The sequence below is a fragment of the Leuresthes tenuis genome, unplaced genomic scaffold, assembly GCF_036924035.1.
Source record: "Leuresthes tenuis unplaced genomic scaffold, fLeuTen1.0.hap1 SCAF_20, whole genome shotgun sequence".
Lineage (NCBI taxonomy): Eukaryota > Metazoa > Chordata > Actinopteri > Atheriniformes > Atherinopsidae > Leuresthes > Leuresthes tenuis.
In genome coordinates this window covers 14,935,757-14,956,498 of record NW_027325374.1, presented here as the reverse complement: position 1 = coordinate 14,956,498, position 20,742 = coordinate 14,935,757, and the positions used below count along the sequence as shown (strand labels likewise).

Here is a 20,742-nt window from a genome sequence, read left to right as displayed (position 1 = left end):
ATCAATATTTCACCCGAGACAACGGTTTGTATCTCAGAAGACTGAGCCCCAGAGACCAGGGATCCCCTTGTGATTGCCAGGGTGTCCTTTTACAAAGTGGATCTAAAAGTGTTCCTTCTGCCCAGGGCCTTGGCAGTAAATCAGTGCGGCGACGGTTCATGCTCAGAGACAGCTTTGGCACAGTTAAGGATGCTGGCTGAATTTAGCTTATGACGCATTCCATTCCATTCCATTCAACTGTACTATTCTGTGGGATTTTAAATATTTAAAGTGGCATATATTTGGGGAAAAAAACTGTAAAACCTCCCTGTTTTGCACACAAAACAATATGGGTCACGAGGTGAATGTGAGTGATGCCTTTTTGACACTGGAGATTGGCCAATGTAGAAAGTGAAGCTTTTAAGAAACACACAGGGTTCTGATGTCCAGAGTAGTATTGCTTTAATGTATTGCTTGAATTCAGAACCACGTCTTTCATCAATATAAATTAAAGCAACATTATCCACAGTATCTCTTAGGTATTATGTACAGACTTAAGATGAGCCAATAATTCCTCATGTACAGATGGGTTTAAAAACTATGTAAAATGCAGCGAATAGAAATTCACACATTCAAAAGCTGTTATCACTTCTGTGACACGCAAATTCACCGACTGTTCAAAAACCAAATCATACGTGAACACCAGTTCACACGTTAGTCCATAAAAGTGCGCCTTCCTCCTCAGAACCTTTGTCTGATCTCTCCTCAAAGCTGTCCATCTTTCCACGAAACACTCCAGGCCACGCAGAAAAAGGGAGGCATCCCTTTTCTCTGCAGCGCACGCGTGTGTGTGATCCAGGTCGGTGTCCCTCTCCCACGGAGAACCAGCTGTGTGAACGGTGGCTGTGGCTCGCTCATGTGTACTCGCACAGGTGACCACAGCCAGCGGGGCAGTGAGAGCTGCTCTTCAGCCAGTTCATAATGTGCTCCAGGTGTCCACCATGGCTGCAGCCTTGGCACCACACGAACAGTCCCTTCACCACATGGTGGCACACAGCGCAAACACTGGCACACTGGTGGCACCTGCAGGAAAGACGTGTCGCTTTGTCAGTTTGTTCCATGAGACAATTACATTTACAGTTAGTCACTGACAAGCTGGGGACAACATTCAGGCTGCATTGCAGCAGGAAACATCGGTTAAATCATCCATCCATTTTCAATATCCACTTTATCCAACTAATGGCTGCGGAGGAGAGGCAGGTGCTTGAAACTCCACACATAAAGGAACCAGCTGGGATTTGTACCAAGAACCTTCTTACTGTGAGGGAGCAGTTCTAACCACCTGCACAATCCAGGTCAATTCATCAAGTACTTAATCTACTTAAAATGAGAGCACAGGTAGATCCCGTTCAGCAGTACAAAGAAGAGTTAAGTGTGTGCTAGGTGTATTTGAGGTGTTAGGAGAGGAGGTGTTCAGAAGAAAAGTCTCTTGAAGAGAGTCTTGAAGGTCAAGAGGGACACCCCTGTTGAATCACAAATGAGAGCAGTCTGGACAGGAACCTGCTGGATGCAGACCCCTGCAGTCTCTCTGTATGTAAGCACTAGGGACTTAAATGGGATTAGGGCAGCTATGGCCGGCAAATTAATGAGTACTCACTGTTCTGTATGCATCATACAAGGCTTAAAAGAAACTTTAAATAGATTGTTTTTAGTTTTTTCTTTTTAAAAGACTAGCCTGTTGGTGCCACTTTGCGGTGTTGGATGCACCTGATTTGTTTTCACTAATGGACCACCTACCCAACGACTTCAAACAGGACGATCCCCTTTGAAACTGTAAATATTCTATATTGAGAGCGGACAGTTTACTAGTTTTGTCAGGAGTTTTCAGAGGTGGTGACTCCACACCAGACGGTCATTTACAGAAAGTGTCCTCAGCTTCAACTGTATGCAAAGGATCTTAATCCTTATCTAAATGTGGCAATATCACATTACACTCTCCAACCGCCTGCCAGTTGGGGCTTCACATTCACACTCCACATTGAGAGCGACAGAAATCTTCACTGCGATTAGAAAATGATTGCTTGTTTTCTTTCTATTTAGAACAATTGGATGGACTTTCAGAAATCCAGTCATGTAGTTTGGGTTTATATCAAATTTGATCTGAGAGAGATAGAACACCTGAGAATTAATTTGACAGTTGAATGCTAATACATGCACACGTTCAAATGGGGAGGCTGCGTTGTTACCTGTCGCAAATCCAGCCCTTATTGCTCATTGGTCGCTTGCAGTTGCTGCAGTTTATGTGTAGTGTTGTCGACGTCTGGTTCAGGCAGGTGATGGCGCTGCAGGTACTCAGCTTGATTACCTCATTGGACACGTTCCACAGCTCAAATCGTTGCAGCAGGTCTATGTAGGACATGTACCAGTGCTCCTGAAAGAGGGAACAAAATCGAGCTGGATTTTTAGCTGGATGCTCTCTTTATTTTTTAAAAAGTGCTGAGAAAAAAACATGAACCAACTGAAAACAGTCCAGAACTATTTAAAACTTTTAGCCTAAAATAACAGTGAAGTTGTAAGTTGTAAGTTGTAAGTTTCTGTGCCTTTAATAACAAAAAAGTCTCTTGATTTCCACTCTGAGGTAGTTCAATGTCAAATTCAATTGTATTTCACGGCAGTTTTTGCAACATCAGGCAAGAATCAAGTGCCATTTTTTCTGGATTTGTTAGTTTTCTGACCTGGGTGAGGTCATCAATCTCCTTACGAATCCTTTCCCCCAAGACGATGAGCACTGACACGGCCATCTGTACGTCACCTTGCTCAGCGTAGTAGCTCAGCATCTCCCGCACAATGGGGCAGAAGAAGCTGATGGGTAGATGCGGGCTGAACTGTGGCTGGGAAATGGAGATGAGTGAGAAAGACTCAATAGGTGTCAGACAAGTGACTTCGGCCTCGTTGCCGCTGACATGTGGGGAGTCGGCCTTGTCCTGCTGAAGGTGCTCTGGAGCAGATGGGTTGTCAATGATCTCGTGGCGGAGCTGGAAGGCCTCCTGGGGCAGCGTGTACTCAGGCTCTTCTGTTACCACAAAAGAAGCAGACATAATATCAGACGAAAGGACGCTGAGCAGGGCTTCGGTTATAAATAGAAGGTACTGACGTAGGCACATTTTCAGTTTCCTCAGCGATGAGGCCGTGACTGACCTGCTTGGTTGTCATGCTCCATGGAATAAAGGTCATCGTCATCCAACTCAGCATCACCAAACATATATTCTGCTGGGCCATCGCTGCCCTCCGTCTCCTCATTTTCTGAAATTGAATTCATGTTAATCATACAAGTCATGACTGTTATAAGAACAACACAAGGGCATGAAGATCCTCTGAGTGCATGGGTGGCTTTCAAGAGTGTAATACAACTCTCACCTTCATTGTTATTGCTGATGTGCGAGTTCCCAGGCTCCAGGTGGCTGTTATCCTGTCTGCTCTCACCTTTACTGCGCTCCAGTCTGCTCTCTGTGCCCAGTCCCGAGCCCATGTCCTTCATATTGAAACTGAGAGCAAAACAAAAACACACTAAATCATCCCACGTAGCCCATAAATGTCTGAAAGTAGTGCTTCAGAATGGCACATTAAAACACTCGCTTACCTGTTCATTAGAGGTAAGGACCCGAGTTTACAGAGGTTATGGTTCGGACCGGGTGTTGTGAGGTTTGCTGGGTCAGAGAACATGATTCTCAGCATGGTCCATGTGGTGGAAACCTATAAAATATTGTTCACAGTACATTACTTATTCCTAAAGTGGAATACAACTTAGTGCCACATTACACCATCTAACAGGTTGCTTCTAAATATATAATATAGACATATATATATATATTTTTTGCAGACATTTACAGTGTTGTTATGACTGACTGACTGACAAATAGATCTCACACAGACAGAGGAACTGGAGCAGTTGGATCTACCTTAAGACACAGACAGAACTGTACAGTATTTTTTCCATTCAGTGGCTGCCACTAACTACTGAACATTCATTGTAAGGTCTAAAACAAATGTAACAGACAGTCTGTCCTGAGCTAATGATTTACTAATTCATTAAATTATTTAAGCTAAGAATGGCAAATATATATATATATTTTCTGTTACTTCAGTTTAAAATCTAGACTGTCAGCCATTCAAAGGAGGATAGAAGAAGAAGAAAAGGCAAAAACAACGCTGGGTGTGTCTCACCTGGGGTCTCTTGAGCTCCTGTGCAACCTTGGCGTTGTGATCACACAGCTCAGCAAAAGGCTTTCCACTGAGGAGGTAGAGTTGTGCCGTCTTCACAAACCAGTCCATGCGGTTACTGTCCAAGTCTGTCTCAAAGACACTAAGAGCACTGGACACATGTGCAAATTGCTCTGTCGGGTCGGCTTTCTTGAAGAAAAAGATGGGGTAGCGGCGGTCACCTCCTGGGTATGGTTTCCTGTTGGCGTCGCCACTGATCAGACTCTCTTTGGCTGCAAAGGCCAAGTCGCCCATCAGTCCAAAGCACAGACCTTCGGGGTTGGCCTTGTTCACGGGACGGGTGGCGTCCTTAAACATATGCTGGTAGAGAGTACTGTCTTTAGACCCCGAGAGCAGAAAATGAGGGTCATGCTGGTGGCGCCACACAATACCAGTGGTCACATCTTTGTGCTCCTCAAAGGTGGCAAAGGGAATGAAAGGCCTGCGAATGTCCCACACATAGATGTTGTGGTCCACCATCATCGAACAGGTGGCCAAATGAAACTTCCTCTCAGGCCGCCATTTAACTCGAGCCACTGACGCAATCGTCTGGACACAGTAGATCTCCTTGGCTCTGTTTGTGGTCATGTCCCAAACCTTCACCATCTTGTCTCTGCCTCCTGTAGCCAACCAGCCCCTGCAGCACAAACAAGGTGGACAGTGACAACTGTGAGAACCCTGACAAGGACAGCTGTGCACTGCATACTCCATCGAATATAGAGCAACCCAATAAGTCTAAGACAAGACAATTTCAAAATAGGAAGTGACAAACAGAATCAATATTGACAACTTTAGAGAGAACGGTCTGAAATCTTGTGTTCTTTTTTCTTGTACCTGTCATCGGGGTGCCAGTCGCAGCAGAACACAGGCCCAGTATGGGCAGTGAACATTCTCTCGTACCGATCCGGTCGTCTAATGTCCCACAGCTGGACGTTGCCATTTTCAAAGGATGCAGCAAATGTAAAATAATCCTTCATGCTGAACTGGACGTCCCTTACGCTCTCTGACTGACCTAGATGAGAAACAGGATTAACACAGCAAATTAGAGAACAGAAAATATGAATACTGATCGGTGAGATAAGACGCTTCATGACATTAAAAAGCAGATTAATTCCAAAATACAGTCTAAAACTTGTTCTAAAGACTTGTTCACTCATAAAAATAAATAACCCCTGTAACGACAAAAAGTCATTTTGCTTAATTGAAGTTGACGCACCCTGCCAGGTGCATTTTATTTTCTAGAGGCAGCATGTTTAAGAACTGTTCAATTCTTATGAAGAGATATTGTCCTGCTTTTAAGGGCAGATAAAAGTCTGAAGAAGTATTAAGGTTTAATGTAAGGACTGTGAAAGCATCTGCATTTGTTTCTCCATTACTAACAAAGAGAATGTTCTTTCCAACAACAGATCAAATAGGAAACCTGGATAAACTTGGCCATTTTTTTAATATAATCACAATGTAAAATTAAGAAGTAAACTGTTGCTTTGCAAGCAAAGACATCAGAAGTTACATCTTACATTAGGGCATTATTACAGTCAAGAAATCCATCCAAGTACCTGAGAAAGTGCTGACAGACTCCTTCTTGCGCAGGTCAAAGCACTTCATGAAGCCATCCTGTGAACCACTCAACAGCATGTAAACCTCAGTGGGGTGGAAGCACACCTTGTTGACGGTGCGCTTGTGCTCAGTAAACAGCTGGTCCTGCTTGTTGCGAGAAGGCTTCCCCAGATTCCATGTGACCACCGCCCCATTGGTGGCAGCTGTGGCCAGCAGGTTCTCCTCCATCTGATGCCACATGACATCGGCGCAGCTAAAGTTCAGGGACGGTTTGCGGCCAACACGTAGGTTCAGCTTCTCCACAAACTGCTCCTCCTCGATCGTGTAGATCTTGAAAATGTTTCGCCCTGCGACGACCACCTGCGATGCATCCCGGCACACGCTGATGGCATTGGCAGGAGCGTCCAAGTGACAGAACATAGTTCGACCACTGATGGCATTGCTGCTGAGGGCTGTGGTAACCCGTGACATTTTCTCCATGCTCCCTCTGCAGATTAACGTGTTCAATAAAATGAAAAAAGATGATAAACAGCATGAACAGTTCGAGTTGATTTTCCATGTTTGCCTCACATCACTGCTGAATGATGTAAAATAAGTTAATTTAACATTCCACCAGTAGGGGGCAGTCAAGTACAATACAACAGAGACTTGCAGGGCTCTGTGATGGGGATAAAAGTTGTGAGAAAGTACAGAGGAGGCAGTATTTGGAAAAACAACTAATGAACAATATCGTATATATTTGAACATTTTTGTAAACATGACAGCTTACATACTTGATGAAGAACTGGTGGCCTCATAAATATCTGCAACTGCACAGAGTCCTTGTCATGTGCTCCCATGACAGCCAACCGGCGAGTGATGGACCGCCATAACAGCCACACATGGCATAATAGTGTCTGGGTTTGTTTGGGTGAGAGCAGATATTTAATGTTTATCGCAAGGAAAAGCAAAAAGTCAATGCAATAGAACTAAACTGCTTGTATACCAACGCTGCAAAGACTTTAATTCTAACTGTATGCAAGTACACATAACCATGACAAGCTACTCTTTATCATTTAAAGGGTAAAACCATCAAATTACAAGTAAACATATGAAGTGGGGAAAGTTGGGTCAGATTCCTTTGACCTGCACTCGATACTAAATACAAGTTAGTGAGCAATACTCTAGCTGTAAAAAAAAATATTGGACCGTCAAACAAAAAAAAGTTACAAATTTCAGAGTTTCTAAATGATTATTGTATTGCAATACAATAATCAGCCCTCTTTAAACATCTTGATAATAATTTCAAAACAAACAAAATGCTTCTGCGTGTTCAGCAGTTTCCAGCTGGTCAAATCAAATTACACTGACAAAAACAGTCCTGGCACAAACTACAGGCCAGCTATAAAACTGTATTCTGCAACATGAAATGCATGTTTCTTTTTTATTTATTTTTTATCACAGGGCCACGCCAAAATGTTCATATTTAATTTAGGTTTAAAAAAAAAAAAGGGATTAAAAACTGAATAATCCATTAATGACAATCACGACCTGTAGTTTAGAGTCACTGTGATATTCCAACGATGTTAAAATCCAATCAAGTGGCAACTTGACTATGTAATAATAATCTAATTATATTATTTTAAACAAAGGTAATCTTCCTTTTTTTTGTTTCCAACTCTGGTAGTAGGTAATAATACATGTGGCTATGGCTACCAGGCACCTTATTTTCTGAGATGCATCTACTTCAACAGTTTATTATTCCAAGCAGTGAGTTTAAACGGATTAATGTGTCCTGCTTAGCCAGTGTTGGCTAAGTTTTCTTGCTTTTATTACTTGATCGATTTGCGTCTACATGGTGCTCACGTGAGAATGTATTCGTCCATGAAATAGCATGTGCAGAAACCCTATCATGCTGTCTGCAAAATGGGTGTTTGTGTATGTAAAACAATCGTCTCCCCACTGCTGTTCTCACTGTTGTTACGTTGGCTACAAATAGCTAAACTCGCGGAACAATCCGTGCACTCGCACCATAAACATGACAGGAATGCACGCTAATGTTAGCTGGCTAACTCAGAACCGGAGCAGTTTTGCGGAGACGAAAGGCGCACGAGAGAAGCTCAAGTACCCTAAATAATTAGATAGAAATCAGAACATTTCTAAATTAAATTCCCTTACAAGGCAGCAGACACTTAAGGTAAAAAATTAAATATTTGAAAAGAACAAACCTTATGTTCTGAAGCTGTTGTTAAATGCTCGCAGCACCGGAAATAGTATTTTGGTATCATCTCGCGGGAATTCCATCTAATATCGGAAGCACCGTCTACTCCTTCAACTAAGGCGGGTAAAGGCTTGTTTTAGTTTAGTGTGCAAACTGAGGTAAATATGGTATTTGATTAATTATTTTGAGGACATTTCTGTATGAAAAGAGCACGTGTTTAATGCTGTATGTTTTTTAATATCCAACAAGAAAGGTGTAGTTTTTAATGCAAAAATAAAGTTGTTTTTTTCTGATTTTGATGCTGTGAGCTCCCTGCAAACATGAGTGCTCTGTTTGCCTGTGAGGAACCGTCCACATGGAGGAGTGTGTATGAGAAGTACTGGGCTGTAGTGGCCAAGGCCAAAAGCAAGAAACCCGGGAACCTGCTAAAGCTTGACAAGTGGTAAGATATTTTTTTTTATCCCTTAAGCAACAGTGTCTCGTAGTAACATTTCCACACAAGGACATTTTGTATTAGTATTATTATTTGCTAGAGCTTTCAGATGTTATAAACATCTGACAACTTTCAGATGTCTTCTTTGATTGTAGGTTTGTCAGTTGTTATGTAGGTGGTTATTTTTTTGATGTCCTTGTCCTTGTCAGCTTGTCACCATGGCAACTGAACATGGAAAAACTTGACCCTTTGATGGGATTACAATTGATAAGCAAGTTTAGGGCTTAAAGAGAGCTACCTGGAAATGTTGTATACCCGTAATTTTGCTTATGGAGAGATTTGTACTTGACTTATTCATCGGGTAGGATATAGCTAACCAAAAACTAATTAAAGCACATTTTTTTTTAAATTTATAGAAATACTGACCAGATTGCCAAATCTCAGCAGAAATGTCCCTAAAAATTTTAGATTGGCTCAGTCTTTATGTGATCCCAAGTGGGTGGTGACTGGTAGAGATTGTTGTTTTTTTTTTTTTTTTTTGCAAGATATCAGATACAGGTAGATATTTTTTAAAACAGAAGTTTGATGGAGAAAAGATGCAGCTAAATTCATTGATTAAAGTAAGCTGTTCTCCAAGTAACAAAATACCTTAACATATGGGTGCAGCTTTGATGATTGAGTATTGGGTGGACTTGAGGACTATGTCATGAAATTTTGGGATAAGATAAATAATAATATCAATGATATGAAGAATCAGAGAAAGAAAGCTACGAGAGTTTCTCTGCTTGAACCTAAAAAAACAAATGCATTTGTGCATCTGACTTTTGTGTGTTTGATCAGGTACCAAGAGGAGCTGCCCACACTGATTTCAAGTCGATCTGACAAACACATAAATCTGTCAGAGCTGGTGAAACTGATGGAGTGGAAACTCACTGTAAGCAGACGTCACAAATGAGTAACATTTCCTCACCATTTTCCTGTTCTAAGTGCCTCTTCTACAAACGTATCTCATAGAAAAGATTCTGAACGTTACATCATCTGTGTCCTTGGAATGGTTCTCTGGTTTTTATGTGCAGAGAGGTAAGTTCAGGCCGAGGCTGCAGCAGCTGGTGGCGTCCAACAGTGAGGACACGGTGGAGAAGTGTTCCAGCAAGGCTTTCAGCCTCCTACCTGACGTGCAGGCTGCGATCTCAGAGCTCAGCCTCCTGAAAGGAGTCGGCCCGGCCACTGCCTCAGGTTGGCACACCTCTTTTTTTTGTATATGAATATAACTGTAGTCAATAGCTCAATAATTCACACTGATAAAATATGTTGGTATACCGCAATATACTATTAAAGGATTGGGTGATTGATTTTCAAGAAGTTCACAGAATCTTGCACACTCAAACAGAGTCATGGGCTGGGGCTCCCTGCTCTGTTTAAATAGTTTATGTGCTCTTCATGGCAACACACAGGTTGGTTTGGGACTGATTGTCCGTTTCATTCCAGCTATTTTGGCAGCAGGAGCTCCAGAGCTGACTGCATTTATGTCTGATGAGGCTATGGAGAGTGTACCAGGACTGAAGCCCATCCAGTACACAGCCAAGCACTATGCTCTGTACCTGGACAGAATGGCTGCACAGTCTGCAAAACTAAACAAAGGTTTCCGCTTGCAATTTTATCTACGTTTCTTCTCTTTGTATCTCTTTGTATCGTATGAGTGTTCTAGTAAAACTGTAACTACTGTGATCTTCAGTGGATCCGCAGCAGGACTGGACACCTCACAGGCTGGAACTGTGTTTATGGGCGATGACCACGGACGCAAAGCAGCAACTCCAGTTTTTAAATGATGTCTGTGCGAAGGGCAGCAACAAACAGGAGAAAACCTCAGCCCCCGAATCTGACCACAGAGCAGCAAAGAAGCTCAAAACTGCGTAAACTCAATCAACATTTCACATGAAAGCTACTTATGGTTGTAGTTGATTCTTGTACATTTTCCCAAAGATAATAAAGTTTTCATATTTAAAAAAAAAAAAAAAAAAAGAATCAGATGATTTAGTGGCTTTTTTTTAAGCAAATGATAACAAATGATGAAAAATTCACATGCAATAAAAAAAAAAGCAGCAAGATGTGGCCACAGTATTGTTCTTTATTTATATTGTCTAAATTAAAGCAAAGTACAATGAACAGTACAAAATAAAACAAAATATATTCATATATATACAATATAAAATGGTTCAGTTCAGAACATTTAAAAAGTACAATAGATTGTGAAGTAATTCATGAGGATTTTGATATAAATTATCCATATGTAAATTTAGTTTTCCTTAAGTTTCCTCTTGACTGAGAGAAAAATAGCTTCTTCTTCATCATCTTTTTGTAAACGCTGTGTTGGCACAACCTCTTGTCTAGTCTGAGAGATTGAACCCCGTAAGCTTGGCACCATTTTATTGATACAAGAGAGCAGCTTGTGAAAAACGACCACAGCAGCAGATATATGACTTTTGTTATTCTAATATGCCGGAGGAAACGTCTTCTTTTAAGAAATCACAAGCAATGTATTTGCACGACCTACAGTGGCTCAGTATTTGTGTAAATTTCCTTTAGCAAAGTTAGAAACTGGCAAAGCAAGACTTTAGCAATGTTACGAGTGACTTCTGTGCCCTTTAACAAACTTCAATAATACGTCTCTGTTCTTAAAGGTAACTTGTTGTACACGTTTTCATGTCAATATCCAAAATAATACGAGAAATGAAGCTGAAATTCTGCATTTTTGGGGCCCTCGTTAAAGTAAAAAAATAATCCTTGAAACCAGATGACAATTATACATACAGATGAGCAGCCAGTGACAATAGTTTTTTTTTGTTGTAAATAATAGTTCCACACAGGACGCTACAGCAGCCTGCTTTACCTGCAAAGAGAGTTACCCCCAACTACGAAGAACTAAACGCTAAGAAAAGGCAACCAGGCGGGCTTGTTGGCACACAGCAGCTCAGAGCAGCTACAGATTTTTGCACAGCGGCTTCTGTCTCAGATTCTGTACACGATCATGGAGAATGTAGCAAACGGGTAAGAACAAAGCAGCCCTTGCAGCGGCTTAGTTTTAGGAATACACATACCGTAACAAGGCGTTGGGCATAACAACACAAGGGATTGACATAGGGAGGTAAGAGCATAAAAGAATGACTATTGCACACAACAACATGTCAGTTTACTACATCGTAAGCAGTCAAAAAGTCAATTTAGGACAAAATATAGAGAGGAAATGAGGAGCTGTCATTGATGAAATGCGCTCTAAAGTTATGTCAATTTTTGAATGAGAAAAGCACATGTTTGGTCAAATAATATTGGCAAGCAGTAAAAAAAAAATAAGTCGGAGAGCTTTGTTTAATCAATTAATATTTGGATCATTTGAAGTTAAGGATAACACATCATTGACAGGCTTCTATTATTCAGCTCATGTCATTCCTCACCGAGACACCTGTCCACTCTTCACAGAAATTTACATCAAGCCACCTGCTATCAAAAGAACATATTCCGTTTACACTCTAGCTTTGGGCTCTGGAGCTTCTCCATCAACAGCCATGCATCATCCTAAAACATTGCGCTGATTACACTTTTATGTAGGGTGCTTATGTTTTTGTTTCAAGTGTCTTCAAAAACTCTCGCATGTTGTCAGCCAGAGGATGAAATCTAGGGATCTCCATCAAAATGTGCTTGAGAGGGTTTTGTCAAGGAGGAAATTAATGGTTTTTGTCTGTGTGTGTCTGTGTGTGTGTGTGTGTGTGTGTGTGTGTGTGTTATGATTGGCTCAAGCCCAGGAGGTTTGGCTTACAGAAAACTAACACTGCTCATGAAATATTCACCCCCACCTGGTTGCTCATTTTCTCTTCTGTTGCTGATGCTACTGTCTGCTTTCCTCCAAAGAGACTTTAACAAATAACCCTTTCAAACACCAGGGATTTCACTTTGTAAGAAGAGAACTCAGTCAAGTATCTTTTCAGTGTTGGCTTTAAGGGAAACATGAATTAGCCTTTGATATCGGTCCTGCATGTGCTCCCAGGAGGGGTCACATTCCCCGTTTAATTTGTTCTGAATAAGTAAATCCATTTAGAAGCCCATTTTTTTCTATAAACCTGTCTGGTTTCCTATGAATGTTAAGTTAAAGTGGCACATTAACCTCTCTCAGGTATCCTATTTGTCTTCATAGCTTACAGAGTATGTATGCATTATTCATCAACAGATCTTTCCTTTCCAAAGCAATAACATTTCCTGTTATACACAAGTTTCCATCAAGGATACATCACTACTGCATACTGGCAGATATTTTCTTGCTGAAATGGATCTGAAAATGGCTTATTATGGCTATTTCATGCTTATACCCATCATTAAACATGAAGTCTTCTGTCACTACTGACAGTTTCATGTGGAAGCAAAGGACTGCTGACCATCAAGACTATCAAAAAAAGAAGAAAAAACCTATGCAACTACTTGACATTCATATGAATTATTGATTGAAGGAGTGAAAAATGGAATGTAGAATTGAGTAAACGTAATTGCTATCCTCGCCTTAGCGTTCCAGAAGCTTGAATCACTCTGAAGATAATATATGACAGAAGCCCATCTATAGTTTCTTATTAGCAGAAGGAGAACTGCAGTGAGGCGTCTGCACACTGCAGGATCTGGAGATATGGGCACTTGTAAAAGTTACGCTGCATCGACTATAAACAAGTTAGCAAACAAGTAGCAAAAATTAGTTTAGCTACATGAAAACGTCTCAAACAGTTCGGGGTTTCACAGGCATGTACTTGCACAGTTTGAGTTCTTTTCACATTTAACCTGCTGAATATTCACAAAAAAATAATAATAATCATTTTGGATCACACACATACAAGAAAAGGGATTTAGCAGAAGCTACCAGTCAGCAGGTTTCAGACATATTTTTCCTCTGCTCTCCAGTTAGTTCTTTCTATGGCTTATTTCATAAAAGCACTGACTGAAGATTTATAAAACCAAGTGAGCTTCACTCGTTGGTGGTCGCCTAACACACCAGGGGATTTTGCCTCTCTATGTTTCTTTCTTTTTTTAGGATCAAAGCCATATAGGAGTCATCAGGACAATCATACCATTAGTTTTGCACCATTTGAAATTGTTCTCCTTTCCCCCTCAGAGAGGAAGAAAATACAAATAAATATAGTCTTGGTTATGAACATACAATATACACATCCATTTCAAATAAAATACGGGACAACAGAATAACACTTCTTTTTTTCTTTATAGGTACATTCCTTTACAAATGTATACAGTCCCTAAGAATGAGAAACTGAGGTATTGACTGGGCCTGATGTAAAGACCCCAATGCCTTCTGGGACACGCAGGTCAGAGGTCAGGTGGTGACACATCCACGCCCTGCCCCAGTTCAGTCTGTCAGAGAGAGAACAGGTTGAGGCTATTGTGTATGCATGTGAGGGTTTAGGGAGTTCTTCTCTTCGGTTTGTGCACGTTGACCGACAGAATCAGGCGGCGGCTACTCTCAAAGAAAAAGGGGAGAAGTGTCTGTGTGTGTGTGTCTGTGTGTGTCTTTGTCTTGCTGAAAGCCACAGAACATGACATGGCATATTTTACATGGCGCGCCACGCGAGTGCACGGCTGACGTCTGATTCAGCAACAGTCACTTTAATTTCCCCATCTTCACATCTTGTTTTCATTGTGTGAACTATGTCTCTGTATCCACAGTGTAGGTGTCGTGACAAGGAAATGATGCAGAGACACTACTGTCCTTGAGATGGTGTAAAATGACAGCGATGAAAGGTTCACCTTAAACGAAAAGATCCACATGAAACTGACACCTGCATTCTCTCTGTAACTATTCTGAAGACGAATTTGTTTCCTTAGATTTCACTCTTTTTGTACGTTATGGGAATTTCCATTTGGTGTGCAGGCAGAAAAACAAAGACCACTGTGAGCAACAGGGACATTAAAGCTAAAAAAATGCTATAATTTATTCATTTTGTTTATTTTTATTTCTGTCTTCAGAAATAAACAAGCTCTTCTTGCTGATCAGTTTCTTTCTGGTCTGATTAGTGGCACAGACTCAGATTCCAGCTGAATCGTAATACTGACGTCCCATTAGTTTAAAGAGGACTGCTGCAGCTGATCTGGCTTTCTTACCTCTCATCTCTTTCATTTATTTTTTGTTTCACCAGAGGCACATGTCACAAAGACAGCTTTATATGAATGATAGATGCACACAGAGAAATGAAAGATGAAACAGCTTTTCAAAAGAGCAAGACGGCTAAATGCTCACTGAAAGGTTAGCGCTGGTATGGTGGATGAGAGTTGATGGATATAAAAAGACATAATGCTCCTCAATGTAGATCTGAGGAACTTTCACCTGTTCTTGTTGCTACTGTATTCCCTCTTTAATAAAAGAGATTTGTTTCTTTGATTTGCAAAGTATCTGTAAAAAAAGATTCTTGGTCGATTTTTAGTTTGAATGATTTCATTTGGGTCTAACTTGAGAGAAAATGGAAGGTTAACTATGGTCAAAAGAGAATAGGGCTGGAACCGCAGGAGAGGCCCATCATCAGGGGGGAGGTGGTATCTGTACCCCCAGGAGCTCATACGCAAAGATGTTCCAAAAGATGGCAAAGAGGAGGAAGGTGATGAAGGAGAAGACGATGACCCACCAGGAGCATTGTTTCTGCAGACTCTCTTCATAGCTGCGCAGGATAAGCAGCCCCATGCTGATACCGACCACGGCCCCTGACAGGTGTGCCATGAAGCTGGGCTGGGGACCCGAGGAGGGCAACGGCGGTGAGAAGCGGAGCCAGACTGCACGGCCCACCTCTGAACTCACTACAGAGGACAGAGCAGAGAAGAAACACAAAAGCAGATTGTTATCTGCTCTTCACTGGAGCTGTGAGTAAATCATAGACAAGGCTAATATCCTTATAGGGTGATTTTAATGAACAGTTCAGGGAAACATGTCCGTTTGCTTCCTGGAGATAGTTTGATAAATATGTAAGCTGCAGCCAACAAACTGATCACCTTAGCTTATCTTAGCAAAAAGAAGTGTGGGAAACAGCTGGCCAAGTGCTTTTTCAAACGTTCATCTTCCAGCATTGATAAATCTAATCTACACAAAAACAAACGGAAAGAACAAAAAATTGAATAATTTAAGCTTCTACTGTCTGTAGCTGTACAAGGATTTCAATCTTTCCATCACAAAGCAGAGATACATATTTCTCCCATTTCTTAACTATACTTATGACTAATCTAAGCTGTTGTTATCAGTCTATAATTAGCCTGTTTATTCTCTCCAGTGTACCACCTCACAACATAACAGGTTAACAGTGCCATTTTTGCTTTGAAATAAAGGCCAGATTAGTAGAGTTGAAAAAAAAAACAATGGCGCTCATCTTATCAACTGATGGTCAAATGACTTAATTTATATGAGGCAGGATTTTAGGAAAGGTTATGATCTAAGTTGTTACAGAAGCAATTTTCTTTAGTGTTATATAAATGTAATAAGTGGGTCGTTAGGTGCAGGCACATTTGATATAACTTATGCTTACTTATGTTACTTTTGATTACACCACCAAGACAAGGATTCACTTTGTATGTTAAGCTTATATGATTTTTAGACAGCAAAGTATTTCGTAGTGAAGTGTTGACCAAAGTCTGCCTCTACAAGCAAGGTTAAGGTCGCTGGAGGATCTAGATCTTTATTTTGAAAAGCTTTTCGAATGTTGTTTGCTCTTGTTTTCTGCAGCTCTTTTAAAAGCCTCTGTGGCCGAATAAACATAATCGGCGCCGATACTATAAACCCATAGCAAATGATAATTTGGTTTTCACAGCCACACACACAAACATAAGCGTCACTTTTTATTCAGAACTATCCTTCCCCTGTTTGTAAAACAGTGTGAAGAAAGATAATGTTCCAGCAGAGTTTGGGGGCGGCGGGCTCGGGACAGATGGAGCAAACATATTGCTCACCAATGACAGTCGCTGTGTATCAGCCATCGTGTGGTGAAAAAGGACAAGTAGCATGACTCAGGCACTTTAAAAACGAAGCAGAATGTCCAATCAGGGCCCCCCTAATGTTGATAGCTTGTCTGCATGAACAGACAGAGTTTGTTACACCCCTATCAGATGTGTTTCTATGTTAGTCTGTTTGCAGACATGAATTATGCTGAGAGAGAAAAGTAATGCACACTCAGTATCTAACGATTGAAATATGAATTCAGCATAAGGGAAGCGAGGCAGAGTGTTTTGACAGTAAATAAAGAGAACCTACTGCAAACAAGCGCCAGGATCATGCGGAGCAGCTTGTACGGACAGCGCATTCCGGCCCAGTTCTGCAACACAGAGCGAAACTGTTTTGTCAGCACAGAACAATCACGACACAAACAACCACACATACATTAGTATACCAACAGCCTGGCAAGAAACAGCTCAGAGTAAGACCATCCGGACCCATAAGAAAGAGGTGGCAGCACTTACAGGAGACATGTGATTATACACCTGGCTTCCCTCCACTTACTGGTTCCAAACAACTGCTACTTTATTAATTAGGGCTGCTATGATTTAAAGGGAATGGGCCAGGGAATAAGCCCTTGTGATTCTTCGGGGTAAAAGAACAAGGCACACTGACACATTTACTCTACAGGATGAATAATTGCAGCAAATCCAATCCTTCCTTAAATCCCTGGCTTTGGGAATATGACCCTGTGCTGGTGATTCTTCCGTTACGTTGCAGGAAAAAAAAATGATCATGTCATGTAATCTTCGAGAGAAATGTATAAAAATAACCTACAATATACAGATGTATATATGTATGTTTATTAATTTTTTCTTAAGTCTAAAAACACAAGATTTAAGCGCAGTATCTAAAGTTGAATTATTGAATTAGAAGTATTTTGACAATGTAGCTGAAGCTGTGTGACTTCTGATAAGTTCGGCACACAGTAGTGCTTGAAGCCTCACCGAACCTGAAAATGTATTTTGAGTGAACGGGATGATGATGCTTGATGGCAGATGGCTTGGAATTTACCGGGTCGAGACTGGAAAATGTTTTAAGATTTACAGCTAAAAAAGGAAAAAAAAATAAATAAAAAAAGAATACAAAAAGTCACTAGAGCAGAACTAAGAGGCGCCTTGAAGGATTTCCTAACAACATGCTTCCATCGTGTGTAACAGACCAAACAAACCGTTAGCTGCAACAAGCACGCTTTCTTTGGGCCTGTCAGCACACTTTGATTTCCATTCCTGCTGGCATCTCTGCTGCCCACAGTGAACAGTGACATCAGTTAAAGTGATTCGTCAGATCTAACACTGCCTTGGGAGTTAAAGAGAACGTGGAAGGCACTCCACATAGGGGCACAGTGACAGAAACACAAATAAATGCTGAAAAAAGGCCCTTGGGCAGCTTTTAAGGGAATACAATTCCTTTTCTTTTTCAGTGTACACAAATAAACAACCATAATAATCTATATAAAACTCATTAACAACCTCAAGCAAAATTGTAATTTTGCTGATGACAAGATAAGAGATTCTGACAAAGTGTCTGTTATCCAATGGCGTTCTTCCAAACGGCTTGGACAGTTAAAAGTGTTTATCACACCCGCGTTATCTGAAATATGCTGTGTGGGTGAGAAAATAGTGGCTCAAAACACATGAAAAACTAAAGAACTGTGTTTTAAACTGTGTTTAGTTGGATTGTTACACAGGTTTGGATTGATTTTCTGTTTCTAACTATTAGGGCTGGTCTAAAAATCATAAATCAATGATGCAGTGACATTGTGTACCTGGTCGAATACACATGACCTTACATCTAAACATGAGATAGTTTTTCTGTAATGTGACAAACTCAGAATACAGATTTTATTCTGCTTTTCTCAGACTTTACGGAAATAGGCCCAAAGACAAAACACGGAGGACTGAGGTAGACGCCGTTGGCTGGTGTGGATGTCTGTGACATTTCCTCTCTATTGAAAACCGATTTCAGATCTAACAATGGAGGCGATGACGACGATGATGATGGCAGTTACCATGACGACATTTGCCAGATGTGCTGAGCACAGAGCGTAGACCCCCCCGGAGCCCCCCACCACTGGAGCACGCATGTCTGTGATGGACACCGTCAGCGAGCCTGCAGGGACAGAAAGAGAGACAGGGGACATTTTAAGAAAGTCGAAGCAAGAAGGGGAAAGCACACAGTGCAGGAACGCCGTGGCATGTGTGGAAAAAATTAAAGCAGGAGCAAAGGACAGCATTTTTAGAGCAGATAGGAAAAACAATGGGAGAGTCTGACGACTCATCACGCGGCAGCAAAGTCACCTTCCCCGGAGCATTTTTCTAAAAATCTGTTAAAATCACCCTGCACACATGAGGCTTTGTTACACCAGCTGACCTTCACATGCACTTTTATGTCATGTCTGGAAATACACACTCATAAACACACTGCAGGTTGTTCACATTACTGCACAGGCAGCTGACTAATCATATCAGGAGAGGAACTAACAGAGAAGGAATGTTTCCAAAACAGATTTTCTCTTCCACTCTGAACACAGGAAAAAAACAGAAGACATTTCTGAAGTCTAACATTTCTGAAGAAGTCATTTTCCAGTTTGTGTGTCCTAAAGATGCTTAGTGTTATAGTCATACAGGAAATCTAATTTGGGATGTGCAGCTTTGGAAAGAAGCCAAGTGTTTTTAAAATGATTAGTCTGACATCTAAAGAATGGCGGTGACCATGGAAGCGACAAAAAAGATGACACAACACTGTATCCTGTAGAGTGAGTGCACTCTTTCAGTACAGTTAAATCCAAAACTGTCATGTCTGTTTCACCAAAGACGTGCAGGCATGTCACGGCAGGACGAGCGCAGCAGTAAATATTAATATTACTCATTAATTCAGTTTAGCTGCTCCTTGCACATGTTGGCTCTTTGTCCCACTGTCATGGCTTAGTGTGACGCGACACTTGAACAGAGCAGAATGAACTTTAATGCGATTAGTAACACCTGCGATTTTTTCAAATCCTTGGAATATATTTTTTGTTGTGAGCAGGCCATGCCTACATGAAGGTTTTTAAGTTTTTGTGGCTGATAAGACCTCAGGTCAGACTGAGGTTTGGTGGGAGAGTCGTGCTTAAAATGACATATTGTGTCATTATACCTGCACAACCTGATAAAACTAAGAATGATGCAAACTTTCCCACTATGTCGGTTGCAAGTGAAGGAGCTGTCCATCAAGCACAGTCTGCACAATCCATCTTCTATTCGAATATAGTTAAAATGTTAACTTGAGAAAAAGTTGTGGCTACATGAGGCCCAACATCTCTTTGCATGGCTCAATAATTTAGCATTCATAGATGCTGTAGCTACCTATACTTTAGGAAATATGCGCTATAAGTGTAACAGTGCAAAATACTGTCGGTCTGAATCAAGATGCCAATCAAGGCAACTATTGGCGAATAGTGTCATTGTTTCTTCTGCTCGTCGTTTGTATGAATCCTGAAAGTACATGTTGCATAAAATATTCAGCTTCAAGCTCCATTTTTTAACATGACGGTTTGGCAATAAAGAAAGCAATGTAAATTACTATTGATTGCCGTTTCTCACATTGGCTCTTTCATATAAAGCAAGTGTCCACAGCTACTCAGCTTAGTTTAGCATAAAGCATTATGGTGCATGAATTAAATGGTGACTGAATGGAAAGGGTAGAAAAGAAAGCTCTTACTGCTATTACTCTGAGAGATCAGGGATCAACTGATCATACCCAACAGTTGAGGGGAACAGACTGAGCCAAGACCAACAAATTTAACAATTAAAGTGCTGGCATTTAAGACAATGCAGACATGACAGCCTTTAATAATGCAAAAAGATTCAAAGCACATGCAAAGGCGACGTTGTAGCATCAATATGTCTGAGAGCGACTGTGTCACATCAGCGGCAGACACTCCACTGTAAAGTCCTATCGAACATGGCACATAATTAGTTGAATGGCTGCAAGTGTCAGCAGAACAGACACAGCCAAGTGGACATCTGAACAGCTAGAAAGCGACTGCAAAGGAATTTGAGCTTGCTATATTTCAGAGCAGTTTTATTTTCATATTGCTTCTGCTGCAGACACCAAAGCTGGGCTCTTTTGGTGCGTTAATAATTAGAAACGAACTACAGTGAACTCCAAATGTTAAAGACGACTTTGTCTTTACCTCTTTTCGACAGTGACACTGTTGTTTGAAAAACATACATCCCAAATGAAGCTGTAATTCACAATGTAAAAAGCGCTGATGTGACACCATTAAGTAGTAAGACAAAAATCCAAGTT

The 20,742-nt window shown here is 41.0% G+C and overlaps 3 protein-coding genes across 3 annotated transcripts in view; 1 reads left to right on the top strand and 2 right to left on the bottom strand.

The window, feature by feature from the left end:
* Positions 1–420: 420 nt before the first annotated feature.
* wdr24 (WD repeat domain 24) lies at positions 421–8,070 on the bottom strand. Its single transcript, XM_072372830.1, has 11 exons — positions 8,004–8,070; positions 6,570–6,692; positions 5,796–6,283; positions 5,074–5,251; positions 4,204–4,876; positions 3,620–3,732; positions 3,397–3,524; positions 3,178–3,282; positions 2,715–3,052; positions 2,226–2,410; positions 421–1,062 (listed from the first exon to the last, which is right to left on the bottom strand). Exons 3-11 carry the CDS (start codon positions 6,274–6,276, stop codon positions 894–896), a joined length of 2,370 nt encoding a protein of 789 aa, XP_072228931.1. The 5' UTR covers positions 6,277–6,283; positions 6,570–6,692; positions 8,004–8,070; the 3' UTR covers positions 421–893.
* On the top strand, positions 7,813–10,437 carry LOC140277976 (uncharacterized). Its single transcript, XM_072372840.1, has 6 exons — positions 7,813–8,154; positions 8,305–8,438; positions 9,270–9,363; positions 9,506–9,665; positions 9,918–10,070; positions 10,165–10,437. Exons 2-6 carry the CDS (start codon positions 8,317–8,319, stop codon positions 10,344–10,346), a joined length of 711 nt encoding a protein of 236 aa, XP_072228941.1. The 5' UTR covers positions 7,813–8,154; positions 8,305–8,316; the 3' UTR covers positions 10,347–10,437.
* Positions 10,438–12,176: 1,739 nt separating this feature from the next.
* Positions 12,177–20,742, bottom strand: part of rhbdl1 (rhomboid, veinlet-like 1 (Drosophila)) — a 36,732-nt gene continuing 28,166 nt past the window's right edge. Inside the window, exons 6-8 of the mRNA XM_072373675.1 lie at positions 18,461–18,561; positions 16,708–16,768; positions 12,177–15,266 (exon numbers count right to left, since the gene is read on the bottom strand). Of these exons, the coding sequence (XP_072229776.1) occupies positions 14,995–15,266; positions 16,708–16,768; positions 18,461–18,561 (434 nt within the window). The 3' untranslated portion in view covers positions 12,177–14,994. The remainder of the gene's footprint in view (positions 15,267–16,707; positions 16,769–18,460; positions 18,562–20,742) is intronic.